At 41.1% G+C, this 19,873-nt stretch overlaps 1 protein-coding gene across 5 annotated transcripts in view; it reads left to right on the forward strand.

The window, feature by feature from the left end:
- Positions 1 to 19,873, forward strand: part of PLEKHM3 (pleckstrin homology domain containing M3) — a 168,184-nt gene that overhangs the window by 74,602 nt on the left and 73,709 nt on the right. For all 5 annotated transcript variants that reach the window (XR_005837584.1, XM_008687434.2, XM_040641349.1 and 2 more), the window contains exon 5: positions 2,302 to 2,459. Coding sequence is in view for 4 of the 5 variants with exons in the window: in XM_008687434.2 (XP_008685656.1) it covers positions 2,302 to 2,459 (158 nt within the window). In the remaining variant the exon portion in view is untranslated. The remainder of the gene's footprint in view (positions 1 to 2,301; positions 2,460 to 19,873) is intronic.

A 19,873-nucleotide genomic window follows, 5' to 3' on the forward strand; every position in this document is an offset into this window, starting at 1 on the left:
CTCTGTATTCTTAACACTGGGTAATAACTTCGTGAAGCAGTGCCTTAGACATGATCGAAACTAGCTCTGTTTTTGTTTTTAGTAATTTCAGCTTATGAACACCGAGATGTCGGTAGCTGCTGTCCCATTTGTCTCACTGCTTTTACTGTCTCTGAAAAAGACTTTCTTTTTTTTCTTTCCCTTTTGGGCTTAAGTACCACCTGAAGAGAGAAGCCTTTTCAGGCCTGGGAGACTGGCCAGTGCCCTTTGTCCTTCTGTTCACCTACTAAAAGGTAGTATTGTTAACCTAATTCAGCAGGGCCCTGACTCAGTATAAACACTGCTCAATAGAGCCAGAAAGACTAATTGAATTGTACAATACATCATTTTTCAGAACAGTTTCAAGTGGACTGTACTTCATTTCCCAGAACACCACATCAGGTTTTTTTTCCTCATTGAAGATATTTAAATATAGCAAATATTTAACCATGATAAATAAAATATTTGAACCCAATTCTGTGTTTCGCCACTGAACCTTGAGCTACCTGAGGACAGGGCCATGCCTGCTTTATTCTCCACTAGTGCCTGCTGTGGTATCTATCTGACATGTACCTGTGTCTCCATGCCTCAGAGAGGCATTATTTATCCCTGCCGACTGTTATTTCCCATCTGGTTAAGTAGTGAAAGATTTTGGCTAATTCTAGGTGCCCCTTTGTGACCTGATTTGCAGAGACTGTAACTTTCACCACCTATATAACTGCAGGACCCCAAAGGATCACACAACAGGTACCTCAAAAATAATTGCTAATAAGGAAAAAAAAATGCGACTTTTATTAGGAAAAAAAAAATCAATGCCTTTTTTTGTATCTCTCTATAACAAACTTTTGTATGAGCTCTATTTTATATTATAAAATATTAAATTACATAAATGTGTTTTAATCAACATATAATAGCCGTACATTTAGTTATCACCTATTCATAAAGATGGGTTTTCGTGGTTGTATCTAGTTGTGGTACTCTCCTCTGTCCCATCCTTGCCCACCAAGTGAATTTCTGTTTACCCTTCTAGACCTTGCCAGGGGCTTTCTTCGCCCCAGGACAGTTGATTTCTTCTTCCTTTTAGCTACCAATGGACCTCATCTGTATTTCTTCCGTAGTAGAGGACAGGCTATGTGCTGCACGTAGTTTTTGTTTTAAATATTTATCTCTGATACTAAATAGTGAGTCCCTTGAGGGTAAGAACTGTATCCTATTTATCTTCATTGATAAAAATTCTAGCCTGGAATGTAAAGCATAGTGGATTTTCAATTTTCTTTTTAATAAGGAAAATTTTTTAAATGTTGAATTCTGTCATTACTCCCAGTACTAGATCAGTTTTGGTGAAAACTTTTTAGAGAGGTTTTACCTTCCAAAAAAAGAAACTAAGCCAAATCTACATATCATTAGCCAGTCCACATCTCGGTATCAGTGAATTGGTATGTAAAGACTCCCCCAGATTCCCCACTTGTTATACATTATTTAAGCTACTCCTTCTGTATCTCAGATGCATTGTGTTTCTACTCTAATGACAATGACATTTTAAAATCACCTTTTCATAGTCTTGATGTTTACTATCAGAAGTGGATATAGAATCTGATGGATAGAGTAGCCCGTCAGCCCAAGCTCAAAGTTATTCTAAGAGCGCTCCTTTCTGCTCACTGAAGTGTTTTTTGAGCCTGTTTTCTATGCAAATTATCCTGCATATAATGTCATTTTAAGCTATCCTTTTATTACTTTTGGATTTTGTAATATGTACATGATTTACCTGTTTTTTTAATGGCTACTTATAAAAGTAGTACAGAATATACATGTATGTAGTTTTTAAAATGAAAATCTAACACTCTTAATAGCAATATTAAGTTGAAATGATTATAGATCCACAGGAAGTTGCATAGATAAAGAGGGGTCCTGTGTACCTTTCACCCAGTTGGTTTCTCCCATTGGTTACATCTTAGATCACTATGGTACACTATAAAAAAACAACAGAAGTGAACATGGGTATCCGGGGTCTGTATAGTGTGTCGTTTTATCACGTGTAGATTTGTGTAATCCTCGCCATTATCAAGATTCAGAATTAATGAATTCCTTTCCATGCCAAGGTTACTTTTACAAGTTTCCGGAGGAGAGAAAGAAAAGCCAAATTTTATATTTAAATTAGGGGCTTTTTCTCTTGGCTTGCTCAGAAAATAATGGGACTTTGATATTTAAACTCTGGTTCCTAGCTGGAGGAGGTGTGGCAAGCTGGATGATTCTCCAGACTGACTGAGGAAGTTTTTTTCATAGGTATCGAAGCAGGCCAAAGAGTTTCTGGAGTACGTGTACGAAGAGCCCCTGATCGACATCCAGCAGGAGAACCCCATGCTGTACCGCCACGCTGAGCCGCTGGCCACCGTGGTGCGGCTCAGCTGCCGGGCAGCCGTGGCCGAGGATCTGCGCCGCAGGTGGGTCACAGGGTCAGCCAGCTCCGCTTGGTTTTCCTCTCTGGTCCAGAGAGGAGGTCTGCTGACCTCCCTGGCCTTCCCGGTGTGCACCCTTTCGAGCTCTGTGGCTCTCCCTCTGGACTCATCGTTGACTTTTTTTCCTCCAAAGTCTTCTTCGGTTGAGCCTAGAAAAATGAAGGTAGTATCTCAGCATAACGGAGGGCTCTTCACCCAGGGAACTAGCTTCCCACCCCAGTGAAGACTGCTCTTCCCCTTAGGCTAACTTGAGAGGATAATTGGGAGTGTCCTCATTGATCACTTCTGGAGTGTTTTCCACTCTTCCTAGTTGCATTTGTAAGTGAGCGTGTTTGAACTATTCCATAACTTAAAGACATTTTTCTATGGAAATAAGTAGGTGGTTGTTCAGATCTTACTTTCCATACAGAAGCGGGCGTGGTGAGTGGTGGAGGCGGTGGAGGCTGGGGTTAAGATGCACAGGCCCAGGACTCAGCCTTTTCACGTCCCCATCCGTGCAGGCTGTTCTGCCACAGTGTCGTTATCATCGCAGAGAGCATAGGACACACAAGTCCGTACCAGGCTCAGGTCCTCAAAATAAACCTGAAGTTAAAATGTGCCTGCTCTCATCAAATTCCTTCTTTTACAGTTAGATTTTATTGGCATTTCAAGTTTCACCCTTGGCATATATGAACTAGCTTACACTCGAAATAATTGTTGATGGTGTTCATAGGTCCCTAAAAATACCTTTTAATGTTTTAATAGAAATGACCAAAAGCATACCTTAGTCATGGTTTCTGGAGGTGAGCCTACATGCAAAAGAACCTTTAGAAAGTATTAAAGTGATATAGTTTGTTATTTGAGATCTGTTTAGATCCAAAGAAACTGACATAACCCCAGGCATCTGAAGAAGACATTTTAAAAAGAACTAAATGTAGATAGTGAGGAATACATAATATCTAGACACGCTCTCATAAAATAGTAATGAAAGACAGCTGCCATAAAGCAAAATACCTCTCAGTGGTAGTCATTCTGTTACCTAGTTGTTTTTCAAAAAGCACTAGAAAATGGTCAGGATTTATTCTTACAAAGTCTAGGCAAATCTTTTTTTTTTTTTTTTAAAGATTTTATTTATTTATTCGACAGAGACAGAGACAGCCAGCGAGAGAGGGAACACAAGCAGGGGGAGTGGGAGAGGAAGAAGCAGGCTCCTAGCGGAGGAGCCTGATGTGGGGCTCGATCCCATAACGCCGGGATCACGCCCTGAGCCGAAGGCAGACGCTTAACCGCTGCGCCACCCAGGCGCCCCTAGGCAAATCTTAATTTTAAAAGATCAGGATTTAAAAGGCCATAGGATTATATGTCTCTAATTTACCAACTAAACTAGATACAAGATTTTTAAGGTTCAAAGTATGTTCTGTTCACTTCTGGCTTTGCTCAGAGCTAGTTTTTCTTGTGCCTGTACCTCTAGACAGTATTAAAATCTACACATGGAATCATGGTACTTTTTTTTTTTTTTTTTTTTTTTTTTTTTTTTTAGATTTTATTCATTCATTTGAGAGAGAGAGCAAGAGAGAGTGAGCACAAGCCAGGTGGAGAGGCAGAAGGAGAAGCCCATTCCTTGCTGGGCAGGGAGCCCACCGCAGGGCTCAATCCCAGGACCCTGATATCACAGCCGAGCCAAAGGCAGGTGCCCCTAGATACCTTTCTGATACAGTGTTTTACTTTGGATAAATGTGCCACATCAGGGCATACATTTAGAAAGTAAATAGGTCCTCTCTTCATTTGGATGACTAAGAATACCTTTGCTGTTCCTGCAGTCTGGTGGTTTACCACCATGTCGTATACCTTATGGCCAGACCACCAGAAAGGAATGGAAATTCTAGAAAGAAGGCACTCCTAGGGCTATGAAAATGAAGACAGCAGTCTTTTTTTCTTTCCCTTAATTTTTCTTTCCTCACTTGTTCATGACCATTATGTAGTGCAATTCCTGGCACAAGGTAGGCACTCAGTAAGTTTTGAAAGGAAGGATGGAAGGAAGGAGGGAGGGATGGACGAATGTCTGCTGTGGTGTCACTTAAGACCCCTGAATAATGGCTGGTAGCCCAATTTTGAGAAGGAGTCAATCTTGGGATTTTATTTCTTCGTTACATGTCCTTGAGCACAATGTCTGACCCATCTGCAACCCTCAAAAATAACAAACTGAGGGCTTCCGGGGGGGGGGGGAATGGGATAGGCTGGTGATGGGTAGTAAGGAGGGCACGTATTGCATGGTGCACTGGGTGTTATGCACAACTAATGAATCATTGAACTTTACCTCAAAAACCAGGGATGTACTGTATGGTGACTAACATAATAAAAAAAATATAAGAAACAACAATTCCTGAATGAATGAATAGATGAACTAAAAAATCAAAGCAGTCAAAAAAAATTTAGTTCGTTGTGTTTTGGGCATAAGTCTCAAATCTTTCCTCTCCTTTTCACTTCCAGTGTACCACCCTGGCTTGGAGTCTCAGGACTATTGCAGTATCTTTCAGACTAGCCTCACGTCGGTTTCTTCCCTTTCCCACTGAACCTTAGTGTCAGGCAAATTATTAAGTACAAGCATGGAATTCTAGATATGTGCAGATCTAGTCCAGTATATTGGTCTATTGTCAAATATCTTGTACTTAAAACACGATTTCACTTCTTTAATGCATTCTGTCATGGGAATTAAATTGTTTTTTTACAACTGAAGTGTGTACAATAGTGCTTATACATAGTAAGCACTCAATACATACTATTATTAATACTGCTTTACTGTCCTAGAATGTTCTTAGCTCTGGCTTTAAAAATCTTTGTCAGAAGTCTCCACTTAAAAGCCGCCCCTGATGCCCTGTCTACTGGAGTCAGTCCCCTTCTGTTCCTATGTCAGGAGAGGAGCCAGAGGACGTGGGCTGGAGAACTCACCCTGGCCACAGGGCCTGAGGTTCCCGGGTATGCGATGCATACTTATTCATGCAGTTGTTGCATAAAAATGGGTGGAGCAGAAGGTTCCCTAAGACCAAAGAATGAGATTCCTACAGAACCCTAGAGGAGCACATTGATTTTTTTAAAAAAATTTGTTATCTTAGTTTCTCTATACTTATATGCTGTTAAAATAACATTTGGGCTTACCATGTCTTCCCACCCTGGCACAGAGAAAAGTATACAGTAACAAGCAGTACTTACAGGGGGCTGGTCTCGAGTTATTTCAAATCTTTTTATTTTGAAATAGGACTATTTAGTGCAACAGGTCTAAGATTTTCTGGGATGCCTGTACTTTTTGCAGGTGGGCCGTACTTCATATCATTTCTGCCTCTTAAAGTGTGCACTAAATAACCATAGGTGCAAAGGGGAACCACTACGCATCGAATGTACTAAAATTCCTGTCACCAGAGGCCATCTCTTACCTATCTTTTACCTTTAGAAGGACTCTGACATTTTAAAAAACAAAATTAGTCAACTGTACCCTTGATAAGAGAGATGATAAACTTATCCAGAAGTAATATTTCAGGTTCCCTTTGTTTCTGTTTCACTTGGGGACAGAACATTTAAAGTGGAATTTAAACATAAGAACCTACCGGATACAACTAATCTTACATAACCTTGATAGAAATTAAAAGAGAGTTGATGTGCAGCAGGGGAACAAAAGAGAGCAGGAGAAGCCAGTTCTTATCTAGTTGTGAAAGGCATTCTCTCCTTGCCTGGTTTTTACCTCCGTATAGGAGTAGCCATTAATCTCCAGCTAGTAGGCCCAACATGCTGAAGACCTGTCAGCACCATATAAACAGAATAAAGCAAACTGTTAATATTGCTGTCGTGAGAAAACTGAAAACAGACTGATTAATCGTATTGGTGCTCCCCCGCCAGAGAGCGAACTTTGGTCGTCGCCTTATTAGGGAAGTCACAGTTTGCTTTTAGGCCTTTCATTATGATGACCGCCCGGTCTTCATCCTCAGTATTCTTGTTATTGTTGCTAAATGAATGCCTTGTTCTTGAACCCATACTGCACATCTTGACTGGCAGGGATGATTAGTTTAGAAAAAGTCAGTGTCTTCCATGAAGTCTAAAATGTTTACAGTGCTGACAATTCACTGTTTCTGAGGACTCCCAGATGGTGACCCTGTTGGACTGGTTCAAGCCCAGTTAACTTTTCATGAGAAGAGTTATTTACAGTGTCCACACATGAAGGTACGTGAAGAACTCTCTGGCAGACCTTAGCACTGTGTGGACACAGCCACATCAGCAGCCATAGGGAAGTCTTTGGGGGGGACACTGAGAAGAACTGGTAGGGGGTCTCAGCCCTATATATCCCGCTGAACAGCAGGAACAGGAGGATGTGTGTGTAAATCACATGTCACCAACGGGCACCTCAGGGCCAAATTCAGCCCTCAGACATGTGTTGTTTGGCCTTTCAGGAATGGTCTCCCTGGCTTTTAAAGTTGTGACATAGTTGCTAACATTTAAATAACCAGTTTTCACGTGTACACAGTGAAGCTCCCTGGTGTCGCTGAGGAAATCAGAAGCTCTGAGCCTCCCCTCCTTCCCGGCTAGCAGCAGTCAGCCTTAGATCCTGGATGCTCCACTCTGCATAGTCTCTCCTGCTCCTCTTCTCCCAAAACCCAGGGTCATTCAGTGGAGAATACGTTGCAGCCCTGTTTTCTCCTCCCCAGCCCATTTCATTTATTTAAGGTGGTACCCATGTAAGATAATTACGGTTTTATCAATTAAAAAGCGCTTTCCCATAAATATGTTATTTGTTTTTTACAGCAGTCCTTTTAGATGGGAAACAGATGGTATTTAGAAAGAGAAAGAGCTGTGACTCTGAGATGCTACGTGACTTGCCTGAGGTGACAAAGCTGGTTAGCAGCAGAGTCCCCGCGCAGAACCAGATCACTGCAACTTTCCCCAGCACATTTGCTATTGGTGGTGGTGATGGCCAGAGGTCTCTAGACTCTAAAGAGGAACCACTTCTAATTCTCCTAAAGCCTTGATTGAGGTCATGTGGAAGAGTGGGAAGAAAGGCAGGGAGGTGGCCGACGGTGATGTCCCATGAGGGGGAAGGTGGGGTTGCTGACACAGGCTCTCCTATGCTCACAGTTGCTCAGTCTGCCTAGGAGAGCAGGCATGACAACTGGCTTAGCGTTAATGAGTACATTTTCCCTGGGTCAGCATTTACCAGATCTTCCCATTTCACAGACATGTAAATTTAAAACAGGAATATGGAGATATCTGGGACACCTGGGTGGCTCAGTCGATTAAGCATCTGCCTTCAGCTCAGGTCATGATCTCAGGGCCCTGGGATCAAGCCCCAAATCAGGGTCTCTACTCAAAAGGGAGTCTGCTTCTCTCTCTCCCTCTGCTGTTCCCCCTGCTTTGCTCGCTCACTGTCTCCCTGACAAATAAAAACTTTAAAAAATAATTTAAAAAGTAAAATAGATTTTAAGATTCGTTCTATTCTCTTTTCCTCATTTTACCTCAGACTGCTGAAAACATCTTCAGACTGACACCAGCTATTTGGACTAGCTTTTCAGAAATTTAAGTCCTATATTTCCTTCTAAATATACCTAGTTCATTCCAGGGAAAGACATTCTAGAAATTAATGTGGATATCTGAGTATTTCCCATTCTCTAGCATCAAAATGTGATTTGGGGACTTGGGTACCTGGTGAATCCAAAGTTCCTATTGTGATATAAATTTAAAACTAGATTCTCTCCAACACTAGTTGAGGCCAATAGGGAATCTGATGCCTATTCTCCCAGTTGCTTAGGGCAGAATTATGTTGGGGAACATTTGGTTTTACTTGCTTAGTACCTCCACTTGGGAGTATCAAGAGAATACCAGACGTGATTCTGCTACCTTTTAAGCCACCTTTTCCCGTCTTTGGCCTCACATTGTCCTCGAAATTATGATTATATTCAGCATTAGTTCTCACTGAAATATCAGCTTTACTGAAAAGTGAGCAATTTCTATCATAAAGATTCTCATTTTTATTAACATTATATATCCAGGTAAGTACCAGGAAAAAACACGAGTGTATGGGTGTGTATCCCATCAGACTGGCACCACCAAATGTAGCAGCTTGCTCAGCTCCTCGACCAGTTCCTATCCACGTCACCTGATTACCAAGATTCTCTTCCCACCCCTTCCTTTGTTACCTTATTACAAAAAAGAAACTGTCTTTCTATAGAGTTGAGGGGAGGCTAAGTACAAAGGTTGAAATGTCCTTTGGCCATTCGCCAGCATCGTAAACTTCATATGCCCAGAACGGAACTAATCTTCCTGCCCCCACTGCTGTTGTGAACTATGCCTGCTGCAGACCTCCCTGTCTAGCTGACGGGCACCTGTTCCTCTCGCCATCCTGCTGTTCACGCCGAACACACCTTTCTCTCATGTCCACATCCGGTCCCTCAGCAAATCCTGCTGGCTTCACCTTCAAAATACATCCACTTGTCACCACCTCCACTGCTACCACCCAGGTCCCCGCCACGGTCGTCTCTCTGCTGCGCTAGTGCAGTGACTGATCTCCCCCTTCCGTCTGTTCTGAAACTACAGCTAGAGCTGATGTGTAGGTTAGATGATGCCACCCCTCAGCCGAAGGAATAGCATCACCTCTCACTCCGGGTAAAAGCCAAGGCCATGTACGGTCTCCTCCCCAGTTACCTCTTTGTCCTCATCTCCCACTACCTGTCCCCTCATTCCTCTGTTCTGGTCACACCGGGTCTTTGAGCAGGATCCTGTGTGAGTTTCTATCCTTATTTTTCCTTTCCCCAGATAACTGCAGGGTTGCTTCCTTACCTCTTTTAGGTCTTTACACAACCCTCACCTTAATGAAGTCTCCTTGACTCCCCCTCCCCCCACACACTTCCTGTCTTCCTTCTTGCTGATTGCCATATAACATGGTATTTTGTCTGTCCCCATCTCTTGGGCCGTTGGGCATGGATACGGAGGTTGTGCTTGCTCAATCTCTGCAGCCGTATCCAGTGGCCTGCTTTCCCCACCAGATCTAAGCTACAAAAGGTCATGGCTTTTTATCTGTTTTGTTCACTGCTATATCCCCAGGGCCCAGACCCATACCTGATGTAGAGTGAGAGCTAATCAGTATTTGCTGAACAAATTAGCTAAATGAATAAAATAGTGTTACCAAGATTCCACCCACTTAATTTGGTCAAACTTATTTTTTTCTTATTACAAAAAAATACCAGTCATTATAGAAAACAAAAATAAGAAAGCCATCTATTATCTTACCACTTTGGTACATATCATTTCAGACTTTTTCCTCTGCAGATTATTTTTTCCCCATTAAAATGGTTTCATACTGTACATACTACTTTTAACCAATCATTGCACTTGGTACACTGTGAACATCTTTTTATGCCATTTAGTGTACCCAAATGCATGCATGAACTAATAATAAGCTAAGAGAGATCATTTCATAGCAACACTTCCTCTTCCCCTACACACTCCCCCCCACCCCAAATCAGGCATATTAGGTCTAGGGGTTATCTGTTACAAAGAGAAAAGATTGCATGCTGTTGGGAATTGAATATGCATAATTTAGGAGGCTAACTTATGGGCAGCCTAGTTCTTAAAACACAGTCTACACAGACATGACTTGGCATGTCTCTGTCCTGCATGTGAGGACTATATTATAACCAAAATTTGAGATCTAATTGTACAATTATTAGCCAACAAACACCAGTTTATGTTGAATTTTAGAAAAATAAGCATTAGCAGAACTCTAAATGTGCAGATAACACTTAGGTTCAGTAAATGAATATGGCTCTTTATTCTTTGTAAGATTTAATATTAGCCAGATTTTGTGGCTTTGTTTTTCAAGTTAGCTGATTCAAAGTGTCATTAGCTGCAGTTGGGGTTTCGTCTCAATAAATTATGAATCTATCAGGACTTCAAACTACTAAAACACTTGAAAGCAACTGTTCTCATTCTACTTTAAGAATTCCCTTTCCCTTGGGTGACTTATAGAACTTCTAAGGTTTTCAAGTCATCTAACCTCCTCCCCCTTCCTTCATTTTCTTCAGCGATCTTATTTAGCAAATCATATACCAATATCAACACTCTAAGATGGAGCTACAGACTGTCTGCAAAAGACAGTATCATTCAAAACTAAACAGATTAATAAACTGTGAAAAGAATTCTGGCAAATTATGTATTAACTTTATTATAAAATACATATAGCTTTTTATTTACTGAAATCCTTCAGAAAGTTAAAAAGTGATTGTATTCTGAGTGGAAATGAAATTATCTAAAATCATTTTCTAAGGGACAACAAAAAAGAATCAGTGCAGTTAGATAAATGTTATGTTCTTGGAACTGTTAAAAAATACTGTGAGACTTGGCAGCTAGCATCTATAACTGTGATACAGTGTGTCACTTTTATAATCAGACCCCAGAATAATCACCACCAAAATTACTTCCCAAGTATTCCTACTCCAGGCTTTAGATTGTTACTAAGAAACTTAAGCACAATTTTTGAATGAGCAGGTAAAAGAGCCCCTTATTTCCCATAACTATTTGCCAAGATATAATGTCTGATGCAATCTTGCTACTTTTTCAGCCAATGAGATTAGCAAAATGAGGTATCTAGAGAAATGATCGAAGCGTGTTTCTTCCACATGGGTTGCTATCGAAATATCTGCCTTTGATTTAAAATTGTTTTTCCATTAGCTGGGAGCATGGCTAGACATATGATTCCTGTCCACATTCAGCCTAATGTAACCATTTCAGGAAGAGTTTGTAGCTCGTATCAAGAACACCAAATTGCATCTCCCTGGGGATGCTTCACAGCGCTTTTTACTGATTTCAGTGTGGGTGCTACTGCAAGCCTCTCAACTCAGTACAAATTACCCCACCTAGAGCACATATTCTTGGAAAACACAGTAATACTACATGAATAAATGGTTTTCTTTTTTAAATTATTCTTTATGCACTTCTATCCATATTCTTTGTTTAGACAATTATGACTTAGATTCAGAATTGGAGGTTTTCCTTTGGTGGTGGTGGGGTGTGTAGTGTAGATGGGTCTTTTCTTTAAAACCTATCTCTTACATGTGCTAACATATTTCCATTATAAACTTTTTCACATTTTAATCATTGGGTTTTTAAATGCCAGTTGTGCACCTCCAAGAACTGAGCTTCTGAGCTTCAGGGAAATGGTGATATTATTAAATCTTTCAAAATCCTGCAAAGTGTCTGCTTACAAAGTCTGACCTAGTCCCTCTTTTCTCATGAGCATCAGAGCTTGGCAGGAACTGAATTGAAGTCCTCAGAAATTAGTTGGGTTAAACGAGTCTAGATTTTTTTGACTCCGTGTCCTAAGTACAAAATGGAATGAGGACCCCTACCTTTTTGTAAAGACTATTGCCTTTGATTTCATAGGCAATTATCTCTGCATTTCTAACCCCAAGTACCAGCTGCATAAGGACTCTGAATCATATATGCCTTTTTCCTTTTTTAATTTTCATCTTTCTCACCTTTCTCATTCGAGCAATCTATAAATGAAGCCTAAGTTACCTTCTTGGTAAAATAGAAAACTTTGGCATTAGAAACAGCTGTGCTACTGATTTCCAAGATTCTTTAGCAGGTTTCTTCATTGTTCTTTGGTATCTGAGAATTTGATAGTGCTACCTGCCAGTAATGTAGTTCCCCTTGATGGGTGAGTGTAGAGTTGACTCTCCTTAACGCAATAAATTTATTCTTTGGCTCTGATGTCAGGACTGACCAGATGAACTTGCACTGGCATGAGCAGGGCTATCTTATTGTTAGCTTGCTGGAGAAATGCTGTCAGATCTGATGATCAGTAGCCCTGCAGTGCAGTAAGGTCACTTAATCACAGAAAACCCTAAACACAGCAGCCTTGTCAGGAAGCAAAAGGCAGCACCCTTCTGCAGCAAAGATCCTGTTTACCAGAGGATTGCTAAATTAGATTACTTTCAGGTAGTTTGTAGCTTTTGGTTCCCAATGTTGACTTTTAGAGGGAACATTGGAGAAATTAGTGATTACCACTTATATAACATTTTAGTAGAAACCTGAAGCCATTCAATCCAGGGCCAGGCTCTGTCAGTTATCCCTACTTTTGTATCTTAGCTTCTCCTATATTAGCACCTTCATTTTAGCATATAAATGTGCCTTAATCTCTCCCAACTTTAAGAATCTTTTTGAGGCAGAAAACTTATTTGAAGAAGTACTAATTGATACCTCTCTAACTTGGGCAAAAAAACAGACATTCAGGTCTAGGAAGCACAAAAAGCCCTAAACAAAATGAACCCAAAGAGAGCCACACAAAGACATATAATAATTACAATTGTCAAAAATTAAAGAGAATCTTAAAAGCAACAAGAGAAAAACAACTAGTTACATACAAGGGAGTACCCATAAAACTATCAGATGATTTTTCAGCAGGAACTTTGCAAGCCAGAAGGACTGATACTATATATTCAGGCATATAGACTGAAAAGAAAAAAGCTACAACCAAGAATAGTCTACCCAGCAAGTTTATCATTCAGAATTGAAGGAGAAATAAAAAGTTTTCCAGGGACGCCTAGGTGGCTCACTCAGTTAAGCGTCTACCTTCAGCTCAGGTCATGATCCCAGGGTCCTGGGATCGAGTCCTGCATCAGGCTCCCTGCTCTGCTGGGAGCCTGCTTCTCCCTCTGCCTGCCTCTCCCCCTGCTTATGCTCACTCTCTCTCTTTGACAAATAAATCTTTAAAAAAATTTTTCCCAACAAACAGAAGTTTAAGGAGTTTATCACCACTAAAACAGTCTCACAAGAAATGTTAGAGACTTCTTTAAGTGGAAAAGAAAAGGCCATAACTAGAAGAAAACTATGAAGGAAAATCTCACTAGTAAAAGCAAATATATAGTTAACGTAGTGGGTCGACCACTTATAAAGTTAGTATAAAGGGCAAAAGACAAAAGTGGTAATATCAACTATATATACAATTAGTTAAGGGATACACAAAGTAAAAAGATGCAAAATAGATCAGGTATATAAAACATGGGGATGTGGTAGGAATGTAGTGTTTTTATAATGTGTTCAAACTTAAGTGATGAGCAACTTAAAATAGACTGCAATATACATAGGGTGTTATATATGAAATTCATGGTGACTACAAACCAAAATCCTGTAATAGACACACAAAAACAAAGATAAAAGAATCCAAATATAGCATTAAAGAAAGTCATCAAATCTTAAGGGGAGAGAGCAAGAGAAGGAAGAACAGAGAACAGCTACAAAACCAACTAGAAAACAGTTAACAAAATGGCAATAAGTACATGACTAGGGGCATCTGGGTGGCACAGTTGGTTGGGCATCTGACTCTTGGTTTTGGCTCAGGTCATGATCTCACGTTCATGGGATTGAGCCCCAAACTGGGCTCCATGCTCAACAGGGTGTGCTTGAGACTCTGTCTTTCCCGTTGCCCCTTCCCCTAGACATAACCCCCCCCCCAAAAAAAGATTTACAGATCAATAGCTCTGATAAAGAAAAATCTTAAGTGAAGGGGTGCCTGGGTGGCTCAGTTGGTTGGGAAATACGATGATCACAAGTTGTGTTTTCTGACAAAATGCAGATCATTCTTTATTGAATACATTAATAGTAAAATGAATGCTGACGTGACTATCTTAAGGGATGCTAAGCTTTGCCTCTCAGACATGAATGGCTCCCTCAGCAGTCCCTGAAGTGGCTGTGAATTCTACTCTGCATCCCCTGTGGGGTCCCGTCCTGCCCCTTCAGCTCGGCCTGAGGCAATTTGACGCTCCCTGAGCACACACTGCGCTTGCAGATTCTCCACAACCCCTCTGACTACTCAGAGTGTAAGGGGACCCGCCCCTGGGAGTTCCTGCTCGTTCCTTCCATTCCCTAAAGAGCTTGGTCGTATGCGCCAACTTGTACATCTAAACTGCAGCAGGGACGCCCTTGGCGTCACCCAGATGAGAAGTTGCAGGTGTTTTCCTGGGCTTGGCTTTTATGTTACCGACCCTGTGCTTCCCCTGTGGATGGTCTGCCTGCCTAAAGGAGATACTCGGAGAGTGTCTTGCAAACTCCGTCTGCCTTGAAGATGGCAGGCAGTGGGGAAGAGGAGCAAACCCACGGTGGGAAGCAAGCCTGAAGTCCTCTGGCCCTGCCTCCAAAACCCTTACCTCCTCTAAGGAGAAGAGTGTGTCCCTACCTCTAAAGAGCTGCAAAAAAATATTCTCTTTTGATTTACATTAAAAAGCATCACTATAAGAGATACATTTTAGTCTTCCCTCTCAGGAAATTTCTTGTCATATTTGACTTTCAATGCTTCTGTGCTACAGTTTCCATCCTCGGGGAAAGGAAAGCTGATTGGCATTATCCAGTCTTAAAAGCCCGTGGATTTTATGGCCACCATCATATCTCCTGGACACATCTTCTCCAGACACACTAAGCTCAAGTTCCTTTCTCTTTTCTACATATATTGCATTTTCTAGTTCTTTGTGTCTGTTATGACTGACCTCATGTAAATTATAGAGGTAGACACAGACTAGTGGTAGAGAGGAGACCCTAGATAAGGTGCTTCCTGGGGGAGAGGAAGCAAACATGGGAAATTTATGTACACACAGAAAAATTAAATAAATACATAGATAACGTTAGCAGGCCATGCTCAAAGTTGGTGAGTTATTGTGAAAAGAGGAGTTAATTAATGAACAGTGTTTGGAAGCAGGAAGGACCCAGCCTAGTAAGGAGACTCTGGAAATTCTCTGTGTTGCTCGTGAACCGTGGTCACTGACACACTCGTCTATCTCTAGCACTTGGCACACCACCTGGCTCATTTTACCCACTCAGTAAATGTTAACTGGATAGCTAACTGGCTTGCTGTAGTACTCCAGTAAGAGTATACCAGTATGATTTGATTTGTCAATTTATATTTATTTTTTATATCCTGTGTACTCTGTGATAGAGGTTTTAGGATTTTAGAGCAGAAAGAACTAAGTGGCAAAGCCCTGAGAGAACACTACCTGCTTTATTCTTGCTGCAGTCCATTTCAGTTGCTTTCCTTCTCCCAGTGTCCAGCTGACCTACGTTTGAACAAACCAGCAGAAGAGGCAGAAGCTAATCTTGAAATGATTTTCCAGCCTACTTACTTGATTCAGTCTGTCTCCATTTCTTAGCCCTTCTGCCACACTGCTTCCGTTGTACTTTAAGGGATTTCATTATTAAGCAATTGTTGTTGGAACATTATTCCTTCCACTGAACCATGCTCAAATGTCCTGTGTCCCCATATTAGATTATCTACATCGCTACCCTAGATGCCCCACTCTAAGACTCTCCTAGGTTTCCTATTCTGCACATATGTTCTGCACAAACTCAATTTCTTGCAAATACTTAAATTTTACATATATATATATATATAACTATATATAATACATAAATGCAATGTTGCATTCCAGATTGGATCCTTTTTTTTTTTTTTTTTTTTTTTAAAGATTTTATTTATTTATTCGACAGAGATAGAGACAGCCAGCGAGAGAGGGAACACCAGCAGGGGGAGTGGGAGAGGAAGAAGCAGGCTCATAGCAGAAGAGCCTGATGTGGGGCTCGATCCCAGATCGCCGGGATCACGCCCTGAGCCGAAGGCAGACGCTTAACCGCTGTGCCACCCAGGCGCCCCCAGATTGGATCCTTGAGTAGAAAAAAGGACATTAGTAAAACAATTGGTGAAATTTGAATAAAGTCTATAATTTACATAATGATTCATGTCTGAGTTTTTGGTCAATGCACTGTGGGTTGTGTAAGATGTTAACATTAGAGGTGACCAAGTGAAGGGTATGAGGGTACAAACATTTCACAAATAGAGGAAATGTTAGAAACGTAAGTACATGTGAACATCCTGGTTATTTTGAAAACAGAATTTTTCAAGCAGGAGAAAAATTGCAGAACACCGAAGTGTATACTTTAGATAATTCCAGGCAGCACAGGTAAACAATTAACAACAAAGAACCTCTGTCCGCCATCTCATCCATTTCCACAGCTTTAACCGTCACTTCTGTGTTGATGTCAGAAATGCCCCCTGAGTATTCCACATCTCTCCGTCCCGTATTTCCAAGGTCCAAACTTCCTGTCCCTCCTACAAGCACTTCATAGTCAGCACTTACGAAACTCAGTTCTTAAACCCATTCCCTGACAGCCTGCCCTGTGTGGGCCAGTGACATAACCATCCTGTCACCCAAGCTAGATACGTTAGTCACCTTTGATTCCTTTCTCCTCTTTCACCAATTTTTTAAGATTTTATTTGTCAGAGAGAGAGAGAGTGTGTGCACAAGCAGGGGGGAGCAGCAAGGCAGAGGGAAAAGCAGGCTCCCTGCTGAGCAAGGAGGCCCACGTGGGACTTGATCCCAGAACCCTGGGATGGTGACCTTAGCCAAAGGCATCTGCTTAACTGACTGAGTCACCCAGGCATCCCCTCTTTCACCAATTTTAAACATTGTCAGTTCTTCTTCCAAAAGATCTCTTGTATTATCTATTCCCCCCTTTTCACCATCCTCCTGTGGTTACCCTAGAATAGACTCGCAAATACCTATCAGGGCTATCCCTGCCTGCAGTCTGTCCACCTTCTCTACTGCCTTCAGAAAGTGGGCATGACAAAGTGTTTCAGTGTCACTTTCCTGCTTCCAAAAGCACCAGTGGCTCTATATATTGCTACTGGCCTAAACACTAATAAACATCTACCTGGAAGAGACATGCACTGTATAGCTAAATTAGGTGGCCAACCTGCCTCCCTCCTTCCTCTACTCCCACCTTCAAGAAAGTAGAAGGAATACAGGCCTTTGGAGTCAGGAAGTCCTGGCCTTGAATCCCAAACTTTGCGGCTTTGGGCAAATTAGTCTTTGCCTCTGAGCATCAGTTTTTTCTTATGTAAAATGGAGGTTGTACTTAACATGCAGGGCAGTTGTGAGAATTAAATGAAATGATGTGTGTCAAGTGCCCAGCCCACAGAGGGCTCCTCTTACTAGTTTTGATGCTTAATACTGTAGGGTGCCATGAGGAGTAGATTTCTTGATCATCTCTGTCTTATATGTGTGTTTTGAAAATGGAAGTGGTCACAGGGAGCCTCTCTGTGGTAAAGAAGCTTATTCTCACTTGGAAGAGTAGGCATTTGCTCTACAGCCTGCCCAGCTGGGCTTGGAACGTGCACCTGCTTCCTGCCACAGGTGCGGTCCTGAAGCATAGGAGTTGAAGGGAGCCCAGCCTCAGGTACTGTACTGTATTTCCCAGAATATAAGGGCCTTGCCACTCTGTCTATTCTCATTTCCGTGGATAAAACAGGGCTTTTCAGCATTCTTCAGAACTATCATACTTCCCAGGAGAACTCCATACTAGCATATGCCTTCCCTAGGCCTCCATGGGGAGAGGACTTTAATAGGTTCAATGCCCTTTCTTCAGTGGCTTACTACAGGGACTGGCACATAGGTATGCTTGATCAGTATTGGATGGATAGAAAGGTGAATGGAAGGATGAATGAGTTAGCCACTAGGATTTGTCCAATAATGTATACTTAAGTGAATCTCCCTGTGGGCTAGATATTAGGCCAGTGGTTCTAAACCTTGGCTGCACTAATCACCAAGAGAGTTTTTGTTTTGTTTAACATTGATTTCTGTTTTCAACCCATGCTTATGCCCTGTTGTTTTCTAAAAGCTCCCCCAAGTGATTTTATTTTTTTATTTTAAGATTTTATTTATTTATTTGAGAGAGAGTGAGCAAGAGAGAGAACACTAGCAGGGGCAGAGGGAGAGGGACAAGCAGACTCCCTGCTGAGCAGGGAGCCCGATGTGGGGCTTGATCCCAGGACCCTAGGATCATGACCTCAGCCGAAGGCAGACACTTAACCAACTGAGCCACCCCAAGTGATTTTAATAGACAGCCAGGGTTGGGATCCCACATGCTAGTCCATTCTAAAAGTATGTATCGTGTGCATAACTTATTCTCAATTATCAGTTTATATATCTTTTCCTCAGTTGGCTTAATGCTCCTTGAACTCAGTACAGGGACTATCTTATTCATAATTATCTACCTAGTGTCTGGCACAGTGCTTGGTATAGAGTGGACAGTCATAAATGTTAATTGCATAAATTGGTTGTTTCTTCCCTTTAGGGTACAAAAAGATTGCATATTATCACATAAGACAGAAAAAATGCTAGCAAGCACCATGAGTTTTGTTTGGGTAATGTATGTGTGTTGGGGGGAGGGGGTTCTGACCATCAGCACTTTGGTATCTATCTGCTTGCCCATAATCCATTGTTGTTTCTTATTCACTGTCATCCAGATGCTGTGAACTGACAGCAGGTAAAGATATTAGACTTTGTCAGAGAATCCCAGTGTGAAATATTTCATCCCATTATTCCCATCTGTATCTATGTCCTAAAATTCGTCACTGTATATGTAAGAGGATAGTTCATTAACGTGATATTCAGCACCATTGTCCCCATTAATGAAAGCCATAGAAGACTCTAGACAAAGACACACGGGATGCCACACCAATCAATTTTCTCAACTCCAAAATGTATTAATTTAGGCACAGAACTGGAAAGATATTTAAGACATTGTATTCATTCATCTTTATTAAAGAGTGAAGAAGCTGAAGCTAGATGGGTTTAAGACTTGCCTGAGATGACACAGCTTGTGAGGAACACAGCTAATGCAAGAAACCTGATGCTCTGGTCCTCAGGCCTGGGCCACTACATGTACTCATATCACCTTGGATTACATTAGAATCAAAGGTCAGGATAAATTGCTAGACACACTCAGTCTTTCAAGACTGAATCAAGAAGAAATAGAAAATCTGAACAGACCAATTACTAATAACGAAATTGAATCAGTAATCAAAAAACTCCCAACAAATGAAAGTCCAGTACCAGATGGCTTTATAGGTGAATTCTACCAAACATTAAAGAAGAGTTAACACCTATCCTTCTCAAATTATTCCAAAAAACAGAAGAGAAGGAACACTTCCAAATGCACTCTGTGAGGCCGGCATTACCCTAATACCAAAACCAAAGATATTGCCAAAAAAAAGAGAGAAAATTACAGGACAATATTGCTGATGAACATACATGCAAATATCCTCAACAAAATATTAGCAAACCAAATTCAATAATGCAACATTGAAAGGATCATTTGCAGTGATCAAGTGGGATTTATTCCAGGAATGCAAGGATGGTTCAATATTGACAAACTCAATCAACTTGATATACCACATTAACAGAAAGAAGGGTAAAAATTATATAATATCATCTCAATAGATGCAGAAAAAGCATGACAAAATTAAACATCTACTTATGATAAAAAACGCAGCAAAGTGGGTATTGAGGGAACATAACTCAACATAATAAAGGCCATATATGATAAACCCACAA

The sequence above is a fragment of the Ursus maritimus genome, unplaced genomic scaffold (assembly GCF_017311325.1).
Source record: "Ursus maritimus isolate PB19 unplaced genomic scaffold, ASM1731132v1 scaffold_1, whole genome shotgun sequence".
NCBI classification, from domain to species: Eukaryota; Metazoa; Chordata; class Mammalia; order Carnivora; family Ursidae; genus Ursus; species Ursus maritimus.